At 42.1% G+C, this 22,389-nt stretch overlaps 1 protein-coding gene across 1 annotated transcript; it reads left to right on the forward strand.

Moving 5' to 3' along the window:
• Positions 1–8,688: 8,688 nt before the first annotated feature.
• Positions 8,689–19,760, forward strand: LOC130296301 (posterior protein-like). The gene is made up of 3 exons (XM_056547691.1): positions 8,689–10,283; positions 15,595–15,698; positions 19,467–19,760. The coding sequence occupies exons 1-3, from the start codon at positions 8,783–8,785 to the stop codon at positions 19,758–19,760; spliced, it is 1,899 nt and encodes a 632-aa protein (XP_056403666.1). The 5' UTR covers positions 8,689–8,782.
• Positions 19,761–22,389: the final 2,629 nt, after the last annotated feature.

The following is a 22,389-nucleotide window of genomic DNA, read 5'->3' on the forward strand; positions in this document are numbered from 1 at the left end:
GGCTGGAATCCGCATGTGGTTGCGTCACGTGATGCGAATCCCAGCCCCGCCGGCAGTGGAGGACAGGGGAGGGGAGTGCTCACGGTCAATGTGTCTGGCCGGAGCGCAGAGCATAACTGTGTCCAATCTTATCATTTCAGTTGCCTGATTAATTCAGGAATAATATTATCTTAGGTTAAATGGGCAAGGATATCATATTATATTATGGTAGCTATAGGTAGATATATCTAAACAATATATTTCATATACTTTCTTATGGTAGTATCCACTAGTAGTGTTATGATATACCACAGTATAAAATGTAGTTATGATGACTATACAAATGTTATATAGGATTTAGGCATATTAAGATACTGGCCATGCAGATTGATCACACATGTGGATACCACATAATACATAATATTCATCTATTTCCAGTCATCTATTTGAGGTTTAGATATGTGGATATTATTCTGATCTAATTGGACAGGAACATCAAATAGTTATATTAAATAGATTGCATAAATATTATAGTCACATGACATACCTATACCCCAATTATAGAAAATATGGCTGTTCTTAAAGTCAATACCCTGTCACAGATTGCCCCCTATAGTTAACCCTAGGAATAGCATAAGTTAAATTGTAAGAATCCCACCAGATGACATCATATTTGATGAGGGTGGGCTTTAGATAAAGAAAGTTTTAAAAACCTGTGGAGGAGAGAGCTTAAAAAAAATCCTGATCTGCTATCAAACAGACACCACATGAGAGAGAGACCAGAGGAGATCCAAAGAGCTGACCTTCCTAAAGACCCTGCCATATTTTTGCATTCCTGAACCTATTAGGCCCAGATATCTGGTAAAGTATAACTTTATTACCTGTAGTAAGGATTATAATTAACTGCCTTGATATTTAGTAATTCCTGTTTTACTGCGGAGGTGTAGTTTTAAAGGTGCCAAGTCATTATTTAGAGCTATTCAGTAAAGATGCATATTACCAAATATTGCATCTAAATTGACTCAGAGGAAAATCTCTGCCCTGGAATCCATATTCTGGGGAGTTAATATTAAGCCAGGTAATTTGTGAGACTATACTACCAGATATCTGAGATTGGTTATAGTCTGGGCAGAGCAAATAGTTGTGTGTGTATATTCAGGGTGGCTCTGCTGCCCTCTTGTGTTTTAACCCCTTAAGGACTGAGGGTGTACCCATTGTCCCCCGTTTTAGAGTCCATAAGGACTGAGGGCGTATGGGTACATCCTTGGGAAATCCAGTCCCTCCCGCTAGCCGGTTGGGGACTGGACCAGTATGCCTGCTGAAATCATTCAGCAGGCACCCCGTGCAAACTCCTGGAGGAGTCCTGAGACCCACCAATGTCAGCAATCGCCACAAATCGCTGGTCAATCCAGACCGGTGATCTGCGCCGATTCCGGGTCATATGGGTCTCCCGTGACCTGGAAAATAAGGGGGATTGGGGCTGTCCAAGACACCCACGATCCCCCTGAAGGGATAGGAATGAGGTGGCAGGGGTGCCACCCCTCCTATCCCTGCTCTTGGTGGGTCAGAAGTGACCGACCAATAGCAGGTCGGGGGTGGGGGGTTAAAGTTCTGCCCACCCACAGTTGTCCGGGTAGAACGGGGGAACTGTCCTGTGACCAGCGCCAGAGGTCACTTAACATCGGCAGCGGTGGTGGCGGCAGCGGGTGGCGATGACGTGTGGCTGGCTCCCTGGTGCAGACTACGGAAGTCTGTGAGTTGCCTAGACACATCTAGAGGGGTACAATTTGGAGACCACTATACAGTGGTCTCTAAACTGTAGCCCTCCAGATGTTGCAAAACTACAACTCCCAGCATGCCCAGACAGCTGTTTGGGCATGCTGGGATTTGTAGTTTTGTAACAGCTGTAGGGCTACAGTTTGGAGATCACTGTGCAGTGGTTTCTAAACCGTGGCCCTCTAAATCTTGCAAAACTACAACTCCCAGCATGCACGAACAGCAAACAGCTGTCTCGCCATGCTGGAAGTTGTAGTTACGTACCTCCAGCTGTTGTATAACTATATCTCCCAGCATGCCCTTCGGCGATCAGTACATGCTGGAAGTTGTAGTTTTGCAACAGCTGGAGGTACACTGGTTGGAAAATACTGAGTTGGGTAACAGAACCTAACTGAAGGTTTTCCAACCAGTGTGCCTCCAGCTGTTGCAAAAGTACAACTCCCAGCATGCATGGTCTGCCAGTGCATGCTGGGAGTTGTAGTTTTTCAACAACTAGAGGTTTGCCCCCCCCCCCCCCCCCCCAATGTGAATGTACAGGGTACATTCACACGGGCGGGTTTACAGTGAGTTTCCTGCTTCAAGTTTGAGCTGCGGCAAATTTTCTGCCGCATCGCAAATTCCTAGCAGGAAACTTACCATAAACCCGCCCGTATGAATGTACCCTAAAAACACTACACTACATTAACACAAAATAAAGGGTAAAACACTACATATACACCCCCTTACACTGTTCCCCTCCAATAAAAACTGCCACTGACTGTCCAGGCATGCTGGGAGTTTAGCAACAGCTGAAGGCACCCTGTTTGGGAATCACTGGCGTAGAATACCCCTATGTCCACCACTCCTATGCAATCCCTAATTTAGTCCTCAAATGCTCATGGCGCTCTCTCACTTCGGAGCCCTGTTTTTATGGCCACATATGGGGTATTTTTGTACTCGGGAGCAATTGAGTTACAAATTTTGGGGGGCTTTTTCTCGTTCTACCCCTTATGAAAAGGAAAAGTTGGGGTCTACAAAATTTTTACACTAACATGTTGGTGTTGCCCCAAAATTTGTAACGCAATCTCTCCTGAGTACGGAAATACCCCATATGTGGTCGTAAAATGCTCTGTGGACGCACAAGGCTCAGGAGTGAGAATGCACTCTGTACATTTGAGGCCTAAATTGGTGATTTGCACTGGGGTGGCTGATTTTACAGTGGTTCTGACATAAACACAAAAAAATAAATACTCAAGTGTGACCCCATTTTGAAACTACACCCCTCACGGAATGTAACAAAGGGTATAGTGAGCCTTAACACCCCACAGGTGTTTGACGAATTTTCGTTAAAGTTGGATAGGAAAATGAAGCAAACATTTTTTTTTTTACTAAAATGCTGGTGTTACCCTAAATTTTTCATTTTCACAAGGGAAAATAGGAAAAAATTTGTAACCCCATTTCTTCTGAGTAAGAACATACCCCAGATGTGGATGTAAAGTGCTTTGCAGGCGAACTACAATGCTCAGAAAAGATGGAGCGCCTTTGGGCTTTTGGAGAGAAAATTTGATCGTAATTGAAGGCCATGTGTGTTTACAAAGCCCCCATAGTGCCAGAACAATGGACCCCCCTCCAACTGCTGACCACATTTTGGAAACTACACCCCTCACGGAATTTAATAAGGGGTGCAGTGAGCATTTTCGCCCCACAGGTGTCTGACAGAATTGTATGTAATTTTTCATTTGCACAGCCCACTTTTCCAAAGATCTGTCAAACACCAGTGGGGTGTAAATGCTCACTGCACCCCTATTAAATTCTGTGAGGGGTGTAGTTTCCAAAATGGGGTCACATGTGGGGGGGGGGTTTGGCACCACGGAGGGGCTTTGTAAATGCTCATGTCCCCCGACTTCCATTCCAAGGAGCGGTGACCGGATCACTGTGGAGGCAGCAGTACAGACATACAGCCTCTAGCCATACACTGTATATGGCTGGAAGCTGTATGTCTGTGGGGTGGGGGGAAGCTGCCTACTATTGTGGGGGAACTGCTGACCTAATGTGGGGGGGAGCTGCCTACAAATGTGGGGGGAGCTGCCTAATATTGTTGGGGGGGAGCTGCCTAATATTGTGGGGGAACTGCCTACTATTGTGGGGAACCTGCCTACTATTGTGGGGGAAATGCTGACCTAATGTGGGGGAGCTGCCTACTATTGTGGGGGAGCTGACTACTATTGTTGGGGAGCTGCCTATTAATGTGGGGGAGCTGCCTACTATTGTGGGGGAGCTGCCTACTATTGTGGGGGAGCTGCCTATTAATGTGGGGGAACTCCCGACCTAATGTGGGGGAGCTGGCAATCTAATGTGGGGAATCTAATCTAATCTAATGAGCGGAGCGCTGCATTTTACCAGAAGACGGGGAGTAGTCATTTTCGGTTTCAGTATCGGTTTCGGCCGGACATTTTTTTTATTTCGGTTTTGTTTCGGTTCTGAAATTTCCATTTCGGTGCACCTCTAGAGAAAACTGCATTTTAGTGAAAAAAATTAAAAAAATGTACCCCTTGTTACGTTCCTCGAGGGGTGTAGTTTCCAAAATAGCATGCCATGTGTTTTTTTTCCTGTTCTGGCACCATAGTGGCTTCCTAAATGCAACATGGCCCCCACCCCCCCCCCAAAAAAAACCATTTCAGCAAAATTTGCTCTCCAAAAACCAAATGTGGCTCCTTCTCTTCTGAGCATTGTAGTGCGCCAGCAGAGCACTTGAAGTCCACACATGGGGTGTTTCCATACTCAGAAGAAATGCGGTTACAAATTTTGGGGGCATTTTTTCCTGTTACCCCTTGTAAAAATGTGAAATTTGGGGGGAAAACACCATTTTAGTAAAAAAAAAATTTCATTTACACATCTGACTTTAACGAAAAGTCGTCAAACACCTGTGGGGTGTTAAGGCTCACTGTACCCCTTTTTACATTCTTTGAGGGGTGTAGTTTCCAAAATAGTATGCCATGTGTTTATTTTTTTTTTGCTGTTCTGGCACCATAGGGGCCTCCTAAATGCGACATGCCCCCAAAAACCATTTCAGCAAAATTCACTCTCCAAAAAAATTCACTCTCCAAAATCCCATTGTCGCTCCTTCCCTTCTGAGCCCCCTATTGCACCCATGGAGCACTTTACATCCACATATGAGGTATTTCCTTACTTGAGAGAAATGGGGTTACAAAGTTTGGGGGTCTTTTTCTCCTTTTATCCCTTGTAAAAATTCAAAAAATGGCTCTACATGAACATGCGAGTGTAAAAAATGAAGATTTTGAATTTTCTCCTTCACTTTGCTGCTTTTCCTGTGAAAGGGTTAACACATTTTTTCTGAATGTAATTTTGAATACTTTGACGGGTGCAGTTTTTATAATGGGGTAATTTATGGGGTTTTTCTAACATGAAAGCCCCTCAAACCCACTTCAAACTGAACTGGTACCTGAAAAATTCCGATTTTGAAATTTTCGTGAAAAATTGCTGCTGAAGTTTGAAGCCCTCTAATGTTTACAAAAAGTAAAAACATGTCAACTTTATGATGCCAACATAAAGTAGACATATTGTATATGTGAATAAATATATCATTTATTTGGACTATCCATTTTCCTTACAAGAAGAGAGTTTCAAAGTTAGAAAAAGGCACAATTTTCAAAATTTTCATGAAATATTTGGATTGAAAGGAGGCAAGTAATGAGGAAAATTTACCACTTTGTTAAAGTAGAATATGTCACGAAAAAACAGTCTCAGAATCAGAATAAACGGTAAAAGCATTCCAGAGTTATTAATGCATAAAGTAACAGTGGTCAGAATTGCAAAAAAGGGCTCAGTCCTTAAGGTGAAAAAGGGCTCAGTCCTTAAGGGGTTAAAAGGGTACTTCGGTGGGAATTATTTTTTTTTAATCAACTGGTGCCAGAAAATTAAACAGATCTGTAAATTACTTCTATCAAAAATCTTTACCTTTCCAGTACTTTTTAGCAGCTGTATGTTACAGAGAAAATTATTTTCATTTTTAATTTATTTTTTGTCTTGTCCACAGAGCTCTCCGCTGACACCTGATGCCCGTTTCAGGAGCTGTCCAGAGCAGGAGAAAATCAAATCCCCATAGCAAACCAATGCTGCTCTGGACACGGACAGAGGTGTCAGCAGAGAGCACTGTGGACAAGACAAAAAAGATTAGATTTTTACCGAAAAATGCACTGCGTAGAAACGGATGCCCCCAAAAGTTACAACATTTTTTCTTCAATTTTGTCACACAGTGAATCTTTTTTCCGCTTCGCCGTGGATTTTTTTGTAAACTGACTAATGTCACTACAAAGTAGAATTGGTGGCACAAAAAATAAGCCATCATATGGAAATTCATGTGCAAAATTGAAAGCGTTATGATTTTTAGAAGGTGATGAGGAAAAAATGAAAATGCAAAAACAGAAAAACCCGAGTCCTTAAGGGGTTAAGGTGATAGAGACAGTTTTGTTGTGGTAGAGCCATCTTGTGGCCGAAATTGTGTACTGCATGCTATTGTGTATTATTAGGTTTTGTATTGATAAGTTTGATTGTATTTTAATTTATTGTATATTAAATCATTTATACATTTTGCATAGTACCCTGTTTTACTAATTGGACAACATAATTACCTATCCTTGAACTCTTTTTGAGGTGTTTTAATGTCCACCTCGTAGGATCAATCATATTTATCATTTTTTCTTTGATCCTTACTCTTTTGTATAAAGCGATTTGCTTTATACCCAGACACCGCCCCAATAAGTGGAGGTGGATGGAAAATAGAAGGGAGGAGCAATGAGTCAGTAAGTATAAATGTGCTGTATAATCGTCATTTTAGTTAAGCCTGAGGAAGGGGGAAGTTTGCTATATCCCCATAAACGTGTTGCTACTGGCTACAGTTTATCGGATGTATTTAATATATTTAATATAATAAATCCTATGGTTATACATCGGGTCGTGATGGTCATGTGGATTGGAGGACGTCAGTGGTATGGATTATGTGATCGCTAAACTGGAGGGGGTTACTAGAAGTCAAGTACAGTCCCCCCCAAAGTGGTGTGAGTTTTGAGAAATTGCTTTTCCCTTTAACTTTTAATTGAGAGTTCTGTAGCATATTTGCTTAATATTAAAGTCTATGTGGGAGATTTATCAAAACCTGTGTAGCGGAAAATATGAGCAATTGCCCATAGCAACTAATCAGATCCCTTCTTTCACTTTTCAGAGGCCTATTTAAAAATGAAAGCAATCTGATTGGTTGCTATAGGCAACTACTCCAATTTTCAGCAACACAGGTTTTGATAAAACTCCCCCTATATGTTTTACACAACAGTAGAAAGAAGATGGAAGACGGCACTCCAATGATGTGGTGTCCAAAAAGCGTGAAGTTTTATTGGCCCATCAATATACAAGGTGATGCAACGTTTTGACCTAACAATAAGGTCTTTCTCAAGCATCACCTTGTATATTGATGGGCCAATAAGACTTCACGCTTTTTTGGACACCACATCATTGGAGTGCCATCTTCATTCCTCTTTCTACTTGTTACTGTGGTGTCCCGGTACAGGACTTCGTCCTGTCCCTGTCTAAAGTCCCCTCAGCTAGAGCTCCTTCATCTCCACAGGGCTCTCCTGCAGGGCTTGCCCATTGGTCGCCTCATATAATTGTATTTACATGTATATTATTTAATGTCTAGGTATAATAAATGTATAGGACCTTCCCAGGTCATGTGATCCACAGTTGTAAATGTATATATGATTAAGGACCTTTCTGGGTCATGTGACGTACCCAGAGTTTACTGAGTTCAGGACTTACAGGTTTGCTGACCAATGAGCTTAGTCCAGCCCCCTATTATTTAAAGGGTTATAGTCTGTAAATTCTCTCTTGTTGCAGCCAACATTGGCCACACTAATATAATTTTGATGTGTTTTTATTATGGACTCAAATATAATGGAATGCAGTGGAATTTCATGGATGGAATGGGTGTAGGGTGTCTGCAGGAATTGTGGTTGATGCAAACAGCTGATTAGACAATCATTTGCTTTCATCCTGTTTAAAGCCATACGATAAGCCTGACACCTGAGTGATAAGAATGGAGGTGAGCTACAGTTCCTGTTACCTCCAATAATATAAGCCATAAAACCAGCCCCTGCGGTGTGGGATACAATGGAATGCAAATCATCCTGTCAGCCCACCAAGGTGTGATTCTCAAGGAAACTTGGATATCTGTCAACACAGTATGGGACAACAAAGAAGACCCCCCACTCAAGAAGACATCAAAAGGACAAGAACTGATTGCAATGCAAATAAACTGTAACTGTTCTGATTGGCCATGGAGATGTCTTGGGATGGGCAATGTATGGGTTATGTGTGTGGATGACTGCTATATATTGTTACTTATAGGATGATGAGATAGAGAGAGAGCACTTCCTTCCCCTTTCCTTTTCACCTTCCCCTCTTCCTTGCACCCCTATCCCTTAATTAGTCAGGTTCCCCCTTTGTATTTATATGTATATGTGTAGCTTGTAATAAACCCCCATAAAGATCCAGTTGTCCTCAATCAATTAGTAAGGCACCCCAAAAACAAAGCAGTTTCTACATTTGGCACCCCAGATGGGACTGTGATTTAAAATTCCACAGAGGATCCACAGGAAAGGAATCTGCTTTGATCCAAATTTCTAAGAGGAAAAGATCGAGAAACGAGGAATCTGGATCTTGGATACAAAGGAAATCCTGGTGAGTGTATTGTTTCATTTATGTTATTTGTAAGCTGATCCTAGCAAGTTTGGTGTAACTATTAATCAGGTTGTGTATGACATTTTATTGGTAGTGATTACTTATGGCTGTATAGGAAGTGTGACTTATTTTGTGTTTTTAGAAGTGAGTTTTACATTGAAGTAGGCCGAATATATGTTGTGAGAGACCATTGTTCTAGATAAGTTACTGGTCAGGTGAGGCCTAGGATTTGCTTGTTGGTGTAGGAGTGGTTGCATTGTTAGTTTTGTTTGTTGTATATTACTGTATTGTCAATATGGAACTTGTGGAGAAGTTTGTGGAGAAGCATGCCTCTGCTAAGTACCAGACATGTGTAGATGGGTCTCTGGGAGATCAGTTTTTGGCATTGAGGATGCAGTGCCAGGAGTATAATGGTAACATTGATTGTAAAAAGAATAGCAAGAAGTGGAAGAAAGAAAAGTTAGGTAATGAAATCTTATTGCTTATGAAAATTAAGGAGATAGCGGAAGAGAAGGAGACCAAGTGGCAGAATGAGAGGAGGCAGATGAAAGAGAGTTTAGATAAGATTGCAGAGTCTGTTCTTGAAATTTCTGCAGAGTCCAGTAATGAATTGGGACATTTAAAGGCAGAAATAGAGGAATTAACCGAAAGTAACAAAGGGCTGGTGGAGTTGGCAGAGAGGTATGAGCTTAAGGTTCGCTCTAACAGGTCCCATTTATTGTCTTTAGAGAATAAAATTAGTCAGATGGAGGTGATGATAGCTGATTTAGAAGGGCAGCTGTCTAAAGCAAGATCCCAGCTAGTCAGCCAAGAGCAGCACATTCGGTCCCTTACATTGCATAAATGTGAAGCAACAAATATCTGCACAATCTCATCTATAGATTGGGGCGAGGTAACAGGCATGGTAGCTGATAGTCCTCCAGCTTTGACCATCCAGGACAGACTCCATTTGTGTAAAGTTATTGGAGACTGTAATACTAGCGAATCACCCATAACTTTATCCAATAGGTTTGAAGCTGTAGTGAAGCAGTATCACCTAGATAACAAAGATGCCTGGTCTCTGCTCCGAGCTTGGCTTCCAGGGCCACTGGCAGCGCAGTTAACATGTGCCCACATAGATAATGACTGTAGAGGTGCAGAATTCAGGAGGAAGGAGCTGCAGCATGTTTTGGGTGGGCGAGACATTAGGGGTGAAGATGCCCTAAGAAAATTGCGGTTCAGGCGATGTGATGATCCGGTCATGTTTTGTAATGATTATCTCTCCCTATATAAGTCTGTTTATAACTGCCCAGAAATGTCTCAGGATGATACCAATTTCCTCTATTCCATGGCAAATAGATGTAACGTAGATTACACCACGAGATTGGCGCTGAGAAATACCAGCTCCCATGAGAAATTTATCAATATTTTGAGGGACTGGTGTGAAGGGTCTGGAGACAGGAATGAGACACCTGAAAACATATCTGTTGTGTATAGACCTAGGAGGAAATGGTGGGTTAGATATTGTTACAAATGTGGGAGACCAGGACATATTAAAAGATATTGTGAGACATCTAATGTGTATTCTGAGCCTATAGACAATTCATCACAGCAGGAGGTTAGCAGCATTCAGCCTGAGGGGGAGAATACCACCCAGAATAAAGAGGTCACACAAAGGTGTGAAGAGATGGGTGATATGGAGACTAACCCTGTTACATTTGCATCAAAATCCCCAACAAAACAGTCGCCTAATGTGAATAAAGTAGAGACAAAGAAACAGAAAGACACATCCCCTTGTGAACAGCAAAAGGCAGGCAGTAATATCCCAATGTACAATCCATGGGGAAATCTGCCATTTTTACTATTCTTGAGTTGGTCACAGATTGCTCTACCCCTATTGATTAATAGCACAGCACAGTGTGATAATATGTGTTGGTAAACATTGAGGAACTTTGTTGTGCTAGATATGGACATATTGGTATAGATATAAATGACAGATCTATATTTGTTTTACATGTGAGTTTTTGTATTCTAATTGTGTTTGTGTTTCTTTACAGACTGACCACCATTGTCATGTGATGTTACAGCAAAGATACTAATCTCTATGCTTCTTCAACAGGTTATAAACTGTGAGACGTCAACAAATGAAACTGGTTATTCTAGTAAATAATCTAGTGTATTTGGCCAATTCACTCATTTAAAGTCCACGTGGTTTTATCAATGAGCTCAAGTGTAGAGGGTCAATTGTTTGCAAACAATTATACAAATTAACATCCCATTGTGATGTGGAGGTGTTGTGCTAGACAAGTGTCTTTTAAGTGTCTTTTGTAGGTGTATGTTTGTTTGTTTTCTTATGTCTTTTTCCAAACAGATCACAGACTTCAATCATGAGCTGAAGATTGATAATTGAAATGTATGAAGAGCGACCACTACAAATCTGGGATTCCAGTGTGAATGCTATAGAATTGATTAGACCTTTACTCAGAATTACCTAAAGATGCATCATGAGATAGATAAAAGTTGAGTTAATCTATGATATGTTTTATGTTGTCTGTTTATGTCCTGTTCATTGTGTATCTTGTGTCGGCATTATGTTATTTCTTTTATGCTCCAGATGACCAGGAGTATGTTTTTTTCTATTAAGCATATATTTTTGCTTTTGAAACAGCTGTGTTCATTGCTTAGATTTTTTTTATTTTTTTTTTGCTTTTTCCCTAAAAATATTTTTCTTCCAATGCATTCTACCTTTTATTTTTTGATTGGTACCATTTTGTTTTTTCCTTTTGGTACCAAAGGGGCGTTAAAATGTTTATTGGTCCAAAAAAAAAAAAAAAGTTAATTGGTATTAAAGATTTTAATGATTTTTGTGAAACATTTTTCCCATTTGCATGCATTCGGGTTATATATAAGGGAATTGGTGTAACAAGCCCAATCAGGGATAAAGCGAGTGCAGCCATTTCAGGAGTTTACCTTGCTTGTTAAATCTAGGAAATGTCTTCCTCCCTGTCAGTTATTTAGGGATATGTCTTAATGTTAGACTAGCAAGAAGGAACCCAGCTTGGATCTGGTTATTAGGACACAATGAATGGAGGAGGCACTATATGGACCATGGGTCAGAATTTTTAGAATTATTAGGCAATCAGGTTACAGCAACTGCTTGAAAGGTTCTTATGTAGGAAGTTCGATGTTATAGCATATATTACATTATACTGCTAAGAATCTGATACTGCTCTTGTTCTTTTGTTCCCAGGATCCTTTGTGAAGCAAAGACAAGATTGCCATGTGCTGGTTCCTGGATGTGTATATAAGCCATACATGTGATGGCAACTAAATTAATCCCTCTGTCGGTCAAAGATTTCTTCAAATAATCCTATTAACAATTAAAAAGCAATGGTCTATCTACTGGTCACCAAGAGAGATCAGCTGGTGCAAACATGGCAAATTACATTCAATGGAAAGTGCCAAAACATGATGTCATGGAACATATACCCATAAACTTAATTTGTTCAAAGAAATGAGAAACCCGATGGATACAGTTTCAGCTTATGAGTTTGTTTTATACATGTAATCATGATATTGTCTTTTACTATTATGTATCTGCCAATGACACAGGTAGCTGTGCGTATAGGGGAACATGATATTTTATATAATTTATGTTGTTAGATACCCATTGATAGGAGTGTGAATGTGAGTGAATGGTGTGATGTTCATTTATGCCCAGTCTCTTCAAAATTGTTACCTCTACCAGTATGGCCCTGAGGAGGATCCAGAAGTTAAGTGGACTTTTGTAATCTAGAGGACTGTGCAGAAGACTGTGGACTTCATTTTGGGTGTGGCCCAAGTGTTTGTGTGCCATTCAGGCCCAAAGGGGCGTATGTTGCAGCCAACATTGGCCACACTAATATAATTTTGATGTGTTTTTATTATGGACTCAAATATAATGGAATGCAGTGGAATTTCATGGATGGAATGGGTGTAGGGTGTCTGCAGGAATTGTGGTTGATGCAAACAGCTGATTAGACAATCATTTGCTTTCATCCTGTTTAAAGCCATACGATAAGCCTGACACCTGAGTGATAAGAATGGAGGTGAGCTACAGTTCCTGTTACCTCCAATAATATAAGCCATAAAACCAGCCCCTGCGGTGTGGGATACAATGGAATGCAAATCATCCTGTCAGCCCACCAAGGTGTGATTCTCAAGGAAACTTGGATATCTGTCAACACAGTATGGGACAACAAAGAAGACCCCCCACTCAAGAAGACATCAAAAGGACAAGAACTGATTGCAATGCAAATAAACTGTAACTGTTCTGATTGGCCATGGAGATGTCTTGGGATGGGCAATGTATGGGTTATGTGTGTGGATGACTGCTATATATTGTTACTTATAGGATGATGAGATAGAGAGAGAGCACTTCCTTCCCCTTTCCTTTTCACCTTCCCCTCTTCCTTGCACCCCTATCCCTTAATTAGTCAGGTTCCCCCTTTGTATTTATATGTATATGTGTAGCTTGTAATAAACCCCCATAAAGATCCAGTTGTCCTCAATCAATTAGTAAGGCACCCCAAAAACAAAGCAGTATCTACATCTCTCTTCTTGCCAGACTATCAAGCAAAGCACATTCAGCACATCTAAATTCATCGCATCTAGGCCAAAGCCTAAAGAACCAGCAGCCACTAAAATGGTGGGTTATAAAGCTCAATCCTACAAATCCTGTGTGACTACTATTCTACTCAAATCTTATAATTAGTAGCACAGTGGCCTACTTAAAGCTCATTACTATCAGTCCCAGCAAAGCCTGTGAGGAACCTGCATCCCGGTTACCTCAGAAGAAGCTGTTCTCTTGTAAAGACTGTTGCATACAAGTTCAAGTAAAAGTTTCCAGTTATCTCATAAATTCTGCTGTGGACATTCCGTTTATTATCCCTGCCGTTTGTCAGTCGGTTGGCCGCAGGACCTCTATTACTAGCAAACCTCACCCTGGCGTCACGACAATTAAGGGTTAATACCACCAGACCCTGCATCACCATTGCAACACCCCAGTCACCACATTACATAGCCTTGGTCAAGCTTGAGGACTGGCACCCATGGACTTGGAAGTCCCTAACACTGTGCGCTATTCCATACCTCCTTTCTATATATTGTACACTATAGTGATATTTAAAAAACAACACATGTAAGTATTACTTACTGATGCTCTTCATACGTCCACAGAAAATGCCTATGCATTGCATATCAGTATGGGTGGAGCAATTTGGTATGGGTGGGGTATATTGGTGTGGGTGTGGCATACCTTGTGGGGGAGGAGCTTAGGGGCGCTCCTCAGTAGGTGTTGCAGGGGGGCCCCCAAATTTATTGTTACCCCACTGCTAGAAGTATCTGTGTTTTGTCAAAATTCAGAGGCTTATACCATTGCTTTATTCAACATTAACATTTCGAAACATACATCAGGAGTCTGACACAAAATTGTGACCGTTCACCCTATGAACAGCCATATCAGACCTGCTGCCCAGCTGTAGTGTGGATCTACACATCAGTTAGGCCACACCCCTTGGCATCATACATCAAACAGCTGCCCAGCGCTGACCTCATGGTCCCATAACATCATCAGGATCTTAGGTAAAGTGTCACAATTTCTGTCTTACACAGTTCCTTTCAAATTTCAATACAATTCCCACCAACTTGTCAACAAACAACACACAACGTCCCCAATTTTTCTCTTACCTGACTAGCCCTTTAAGGTATGTGGTGGCCAATTGCTGCATAATACCACTGGTAAAGTCATGAAGCATGGCTTTGTCCATGTGCAACAGCCGTGGCATGAGAACCCAAGCATTAAAGGGGTATTCTGCTGGAATTTTTTTTTTAAATCAACTGGTGCCAGAAAGTTAAACATATTTGTAAATTACTTCTATTAAAAAATCTTAATCCTTTCAGTACTTATGAGCTGCTGTATGTTAAAGAGGAAGTTCTTCCCCCCCCCCCCTTTCTGTCTGACCACAGTACTCTCTGCTGACACCTCTGTCCATGTCAGGAACTGTCCAGAGCAGGAGCAAATCCCTATAGCAAACCTATCCTGCTCCAGACAGTTTCTAAAGTGGACAGAGGTGTCAGCAGAGAGCACAGTGGTCCGACAGAAAGGAAATTCAAAAAGAAAAGAACTACCTGTGGAGCATATTGCAGCTGATAAGTACTGGAAGGATTAAGACTTTTAAATTGAAGTTATGGACACATTTGTTTAACTTTCTGGCACCAGTTGATTTAAAAAGAAAATGTGTTCCAGGAGAGTACCCCTTTAAGACCCCCACACAGTACTTAATCCTACCTTCCCTATTTCTTCTCACCTGGACTCCCCCCCCCCCCCAGTAAAATGAAGTGCTTGCTGCATGGAGTCCCCGTTTACACACTGACAGCTCTGTACATAAAGTTGTATCATGGTGCCTGGCACTGCCTCTTAGTACAGCTCCCGATGGGTGGGGATTATAGGAAGTGGCTCTTTGTCACTATTAAAAAGGTAAAAGCTTACTAAAGGCCATCAATATTGAGGTTTGGTTCACACTGGTGTAATACAGACACAAAGTTCTGGCCCGAATGTGGATATGATGACCCATACTGACAGCTATCAGCTCAGGTCATCAGACCCTTAGTCAGACCAGGACTTGCCGCCATTCTAACAGAGATGCTTTGGGGGGTAATTTGTAATTGAACTAGAGCAGCTTAGTAGTTTCAGATCCCCGGACAGCTGTATCATGGAGCCAAAGATGCAAGAACTATCCATGAAGGCTTATCAGTCATAGCACCAGAATCCTCTTTGCAAAGGGCATCCACAAAGTTACTGAAAGAATATTTAAGACACGTCTGGATACAACAGGGGGCGTTTTTCCTTATTTTCTATGGGCACACGTTGCACGGCCTTTGCAAAAGTAACACATAAAAACATAAGTAACACATCTGTCCATTGACTTAAGACCCGGCTTCAGTCTCCTATCAGATGATAATAATGTATAATTAAGACATCCGTTAAAAATCCATAACGCTAATTTAATGAGGAAAATCTAATAAAACCCGATTGGAATTTTTACGTTAAATTAACTTTAACTGGCTTTTAATGCGCGTCTTAATTAGATCTGATTATTAATGACTATATGGAGCAGATTAGAAGTGAGGCGGGATGGATGGCATCCAACAGGAGTAAGACACCACAGACTGATGTCCCCAGCCGTCAAGATGTAGGGGCAACAAAAGCAGATGGCAGGATCAATCACAATGGATGAAACCCTGCAACCAGCTGGAGACCTTGGGGGAGGGGGGTCATGTAAGTTTTAGTATACTTTGTTTTGACTTGTATTAATAAAAGATTTGTTGGGATATCATTCAGAAGTTGGGGGATCTTGAACCCCTGACCGAAAATAAATGAGTGCTGACTTTAATGGGGAGATGCTTCTCTTGGATTCATAGAGCAGAAAAATAAGGAGGTTCCCTGAGAAAAGTATAAAAAGATGTCTGCTTAGAAAGAAGACAACCAGGGGCGTAGCTATAGTGGGTGCAGAGGGGCCCAATGGCACACAGTAGAGACATAGGGCACTGTTACAGTTTTTGCATTGGGACTCTGAAGCTATAATTTATGCCTCTAAAGACCACTCTCTAGTGCCCCTATAGGTAGCCACCCTTTAAGTCAACGTCTGACCCCTAAAAGGGCCTTGAATTATTTTAAATAGGTTTTTAAGTCTCATGTAAATGAAGATTATACATCATAATGAAAAAGTTCTGCAATTTTCTTTAGAAAAGTAGAATCTTAAGGAAAGCAATAGGATTCTGCTGCAATGGAATTTCCGATGGAATTTTTCTTCCTGATTCTGCTCATGTGTGAACATAACCCAAGGTATATACATCAGATGCACAGATCTCTCTCTCCTGTTTTCAGCCTATGGATGCCAGCAAGAATTATGATGTTTTTTAACAGCAATCAGAGATGGTGAGAAATTTATATGCAAACTGTCTTAGAAAGTTTAAGGACATAAAAATAGAAAACCTCTCTATTTAGCCGACCTCAAATACCCTGCCACTGCTCTGCGGAAATTGACTTGTGCTAGGTGGAAAATTGTGGGGTCCCAGCTCCTTAGCCCCATGTTAATCATATGACAGGAGAATCAGGGGAACGCCTCAAAATCTCCCAAACTTCTGCTGAGACAGAGGGGGATCAACTCCGTGTCGCATCTTTGATGCTTTTAGTATCAGGATTGCACCCGCCACCACTCCCCTCGCCTGTCTGCCGCACATCGCTTCTATGTAGAAGAGATTTATTAAATTTGATGAACACTCCAGGGAGAGGAATATTGAATAATTGTCAGGTTACACAGCATTAGTACACTCCAGCAATTGTGCACATGATTTATACCCTTCTGTGTCATGGATTCAATCACTTGAAGATATGTTTCCTTTAAAGTATCTAAAACCTTGTATGTGGTAGAGACAACCTCAATGGGGGAGGGGTGAATTCGATCCAAGACAATTTGCACAATTATTATTATTTGTGTTTATCCTTTGCAAAAGGTTATCAGGTCAGCTGCAAATATTGTGTGGTGAGGGTGTTGATGAAGGGAAGATGTTATTACCCTAGGGACAGATGGCATTAACTTTTTTGTGTTCGTGATGCCAGGGCAAGGTTATCCTCTACACCACCCGAGGTATGGCCACTGGTTCCAGAACAAATGCAGCTTTACTGAGGCAGACAGGTGCTATAGTCTTTACAGCTCAGTTAGGCCCAAGGAGATGACCAGTGACTTTAGGAGACTTGCGGGCTCGCTGGGACTTGTAGTGGACTTGGACTGAATTATGCAATCCCACGCTGACTTTAGCAGGCTGAATAGCCTGGACTATGACTGACTAGACTTCTCCCCTGTGGTTGCTTACCAGGTTTTGACTTTCATCTAAAGGGGTTTGCTGATGGTGGAAGCGTGGCTGCGTGTCTCCCCTAGGACACCAGACACTCTCAGCTCAGCAAGGTCTAAAACTCCCACTAACTTGCTCCTCCCAAGGAGCAATTTTGAGGGGTCCTATAGGTCACCCACAAGTCACCTGGTCACTGACACCTTCCCTGGTTACATGACTTAGCAACAGCGCACTCCCCCTGTTCTCCAACGGCAGCACCACGATACGATCGCGGGTCGCCGTCAGTTGCTATGGCAGCAGGAGGTGGGCTCATGACCTCCTGTCTGCCTGCTACGGAAGCCTGTGAGATCCAGCCAGAGGCTGGATCGCACAGGCTGTAGTGTGTGCAGCTCATCAGGTCATACTGTGCTGCAGTACAAATGTATTGCAACATAGTATAACCTTTAAAAAGTGTAAAAAATAAAATAAAAATTTCTTAAATCAATAAAAGTATGAAGTGTAAAAAAAAATAAAAGCCCCTTTCCCAATAAAAGCCCTGTATTATCACCAATAAAGATCAAAAACACAAATCATATACATAATTGGTATTGCCACATCCATAATGACGTGTACTATAAAAATATCATGTAAATTAACCCGCACGGTGAACGCCGTAAAATAAAATTTTTGGGTACAAATAGTGGAATAAAAAAGATCAAAAAGGTAGCATGTAGCACAAAAATTATACCAATAAAAAGTACAGCTCATCCCGCAAAAAATAAGCCCTTACTAAATGGCGTCGGACGAAAAATAAAAAAGTTACGGCTGTTGGAAAATGAATGGCAGAAAAATAATTTTTCTCAGAAAAGGAAAAAGAACATAGAAAGCTATATAAAATGGGTATCGCCATAATCGTACTGACCCACAGAATTAATATAACATCACTTTTAACGCACAGTGTACACTATAACATATTTTTTTTAAACGCCAGAGATTTTCCAGTTTTTCACGATATTTTGACGTTTTGCACAAAAAATGCTGCATGTGTCAACAAAAATGCACCACTTATATAAAGTACAATATGTCACGAAAAAACAATCTCAGAATCGCTGTGCTCATAAAAAGCATTCTGAAGTTATTACCATTTAGAGAGATACATGTCAAATAAAAAAAAAAGCCTGGTCATTGATGTAAAAAATGGGTTCGTCCTTAAGGGGTAAAAGACATTCACTTAAATACAACACATTAACCCTGTAGATAACCATAGTGTGACAAGAGTCCTGAGCAGTGTGGGGCCAGGGGACAGGGACTGAGTCCACCTGAAAGGACCAAACAGTGTACAGAAGAGCCACTTCTGTACTGGGCCACCACAAACTCCCCCTCTCAAATGAAGCCGTCCTCGGCGTAAAGTCCTTGAAGATGGGTGACGGACTAGGCCACTGGCCCAAAACAAGCGTAAACAGTTCCTGGGGCATTTTTAGTGAATGTCCTGCACAGGGCTAGTGAACTGAAGAAAAGAGTTCATGTAGCATTTTAAACAACCTACATACATACATACAATGGGGGTTTGAACTAGGGTGAAATCAACAACACTTTTGTCTAAGTTTCTTCTGACTTTACAACTGCTTGGTTATAGTTAGTATGGATTGGGCAACCTGAGGCTCTCTACCCTGATGCCTGTGCTAACAGGGCCCATCGGCATGTACGCTACTTCTCTCCGTAACATTTAGTTTGCAGTTAATTACCTTTTTACAACACATGACAATATTACATATGTACACAAAAGCTCTGCCACTTCCATGTGCTACTTAGGTCCTTCAGGGGAATCTCATTGGCCACAAGAGAACCCTGAGCACATTGGACAGGAATAATAGACATTAGACATAAAGCATTTTGTAGACTGGTGTGGACTGAATATACATTGACTATATGGCTACAGTCCTAATTGAATATGACATATGAACATTTTATGTAAAAAAATATATAGTATAAACATTACTGACTATTTTGTAATTTTACTGGCTTTCTGTACATGAAATGGTATACTTTCTAATGACTAGACAATAATAGTATGTTTTTGACTACTGACTATTATATACATAAATGCTTTTGTTCACGGTATCTAGCGGGCAGTTGGCCTTGAGCAGACCGCTGGGACCTGCGCAGCACCACCTCTGGAGAGTCAGGAACTGGATGGACCTCTGGAAGCTCCACAGGTACTTCTTCATCAAAGACTGAAGCTTGGACTTGATCCGGGATCAGCTGAACAGAAACTGTCAGTGCCTGGACTGGAGAGGCAGGGACTACTTCTGGAACCGTGGGAGCTGGTACACAAACTGGAGCTAGAGGGGATAGACCAGAAGCCGATGCACCGACTAAAGTTGTGTGGGTCAACCCCGGTGCTGGAGGTAAACAGATAAACGCTGGCTGTGTCGGTGAAAACATAGGGAAGTCCATGGATAGATGTATCCCTTGGCCAAGAACATACTCGCGTGCTGGTCTGACACATGGAGGAGGTTAATCATATGACAGGAGAATCAGGGGAACGCCTCAAAATCTCCCAAACTTCTGCTGAGACAGAGGGGGTTCAACTCCGTGTCGCATCTTTGATGCTTTTAGTATCAGGATTGCACCCGCCACCACTCCCCTCGCCTGTCTGCCGCACATCGCTTCTATGTAGAAGAGATTTATTAAATTTGATGAACACTCCAGGGAGAGGAATATTGAATAATTGTCAGGTTACACAGCATTAGTACACTCCAGCAATTGTGCACATGATTTATACCCTTCTGTGTCATGGATTCAATCACTTGAAGATATGTTTCCTTTAAAGAATCTGAAACCCTGTATGTGGTAGACCAGAAGCCGATGCACCGACTAAAGTTGTGTGGGTAAACCCCGATGCTGGAGGTAAACAAATAAACGCTGTCTGAGTCGGTGAAAACATAGGGAAGTCCATGGATAGATGTATCCCTTCGCCAAGAACATACTCGCGTGCTGGTCTGACACATGGAGGAGGTGCTTGTGGTCTTCTTTTAGACAGATTTTGATACGGTTTCTGTGGATGACCTGTGGCTCGTACCTGGGCTTCTGGACTTCATAGACATCGGATTCAGGGTTGAGAATAGCCGTCACTGTGTAGCGCTCTGTCTCCTAAATGGAATTCAACTTGTCTGTTCTTGGGAATTCTCTTAACCAGACTTTGTCGCCCACCTGCAGTGGCTTGGCTGTGGCATGACGGTTGTAGTAGTCCTGTTGCCTTTGTCGGACCTCGCCCATTTTTTTTACTGATGAACTCTTTGGCCTCTTTAATCCGCCGCTGATGATCGAAAATCCACTCATGAGAATTATTGATCGGGAATTGCAACCAGAACGTCCGATCTTTAGGTAGTTGCCCGTGTTGACCCATCATCAAGTAGAAAGGGGTATATCCAGTAGAACAGTGCATGGTATTGTTATAAATCTACAGCAACTCAGGTAGTAACCGGGGCCATTCTTCTTGACACCGAGGCCGCTCGCAACATATGGATGAAGACTTGATTGACCCATTCACAGAGCCCATTCCCTTGAAGGGTGATAGGCAGTGATTCTGAGTTTCTTGCAGTCATGGAATTGACAGAGTTCTTGAAATAGTTGGGCCTCAAAGGCTGTTCCATGGTCAGTTAAGACAGACTCAGAACATCCAAGGGTTTGCACCCACTTAGAGTAAAACATCTGGGCCGTCATCTTGGCTGTGAAATCCTTGACGGGGACAACAAAAAACAACCCACTTGGAGAAGTGATCCACCATGGTGAGAGCATAGGTATACCCGGACCGGGTAGGAGACAATTTCACATGGTTTAGCGTGACCAATTGGTTGGGTCTGTCATTCTGGATGAACATTCACTGCACCATTTCTCAATGTCACTCCGCATTCCAATCCAGTAGAATGTTCGCCGGACAGTGGCTTGGGTTTTGTGGACTCCAAAGTGTCCCGACTGGTCATGATATGCGTTGAGGACCATGACCGTGTCTCTTCTGGGAACTAGAATCTGATGAAGTTAATCACCAGAGACCGGATCCAAAGAATTTTGGTACAACAGTCCTTTGTGCACACAGACGCTTCAGCTTGTACTCACAATGGGCTATGCGTAGACGGATTGGTACTTTTTTGCCAGAAGGTAGTCCAACAGATCCCCCCCCAACTCTACTTTCATCTTGGAGAGTCTTCCAGCTGTACAGGTCTTCTTTAACCTTTTCGGACCTGGGTTCACTATCCATGAGGGCGGTAACAACATTCTGGTTCACAAACCATTGGTAAAATGGGAGCATCTCCACGTCCTCCCACTCATCTTCGACAGGGGGCCCTTCGCCGGAGGTCATCCGAGACAGTACATTGGCATTGACATTTGACTTGCAGCTTCGGTACTTGATAGTGAAGCTGTAAATAGCTAATCTTGAAGCCCATCGCTGTTCCAGGGCGCCCAATTTGGCAGTGTTCAGGTGGGCCAACGGATTATTATCTGTGTAGACAGTAAATGGCGTGGCAGCCAGATAATCTTTGAATTATTCTGTCATTGCCTATACCAGGGCGAGAAGTTCCAATTTCAACAAACTGTAATTGGCATTGTTCTTCTCCGCCCCTCACAGATTACGACTGGCTTATGCAATCACTCTCTCTTGTCCATTTTGAACTTGGGACAGGACAGCTCCTAGACCTTCAAAACTGGCATCAGTATATAGCCGTAACGGCTGACTGTAGTTCGGATACGATAGCAGACGCTTGAGAGCTTGGAACGCGGTCTCTTGCTCTTTGGCCCAATCAATAGGTAGTCTTCCATTGTAATTCTCCTTCGCCATTCGAAATTTGGGCGAAGTGTGGGATGAAATGGAAGTAGTAGCTGGCGAATCCCACTAAGCTCCTGACATCCTTCACCGTGCGCGGTGTAGGCCAGTTCTTGACGGCATTCATCTTCTCAGGATTTGGCTGAACTTTCTCTGTGCTGACAACGTGGCCCAGGTAATGGACTTGAAGTTTGAGCAAGTGACACTTTGATGGCTTGATCTTC

This window comes from Hyla sarda, chromosome 12 (genome assembly GCF_029499605.1).
Source record: "Hyla sarda isolate aHylSar1 chromosome 12, aHylSar1.hap1, whole genome shotgun sequence".
NCBI classification, from domain to species: Eukaryota; Metazoa; Chordata; class Amphibia; order Anura; family Hylidae; genus Hyla; species Hyla sarda.

Excerpts from the sequence above, each read along its gene's own strand:
- LOC130296301 (XM_056547691.1), top strand. The coding sequence starts at position 8,783 with ATGGAACTTGTGGAGAAGTTTGTGGAGAAGCATGCCTCTGCTAAGTAC. Across the intron at positions 10,284-15,594 it reads TGAACAGCAAAAGGCAGGCA|ATCTGATTATTAATGACTAT; the intron begins GTAATATCCCAA and ends CGTCTTAATTAG. Across the intron at positions 15,699-19,466 it reads ATGTCCCCAGCCGTCAAGAT|CGGGCAGTTGGCCTTGAGCA; the intron begins GTAGGGGCAACA and ends CACGGTATCTAG.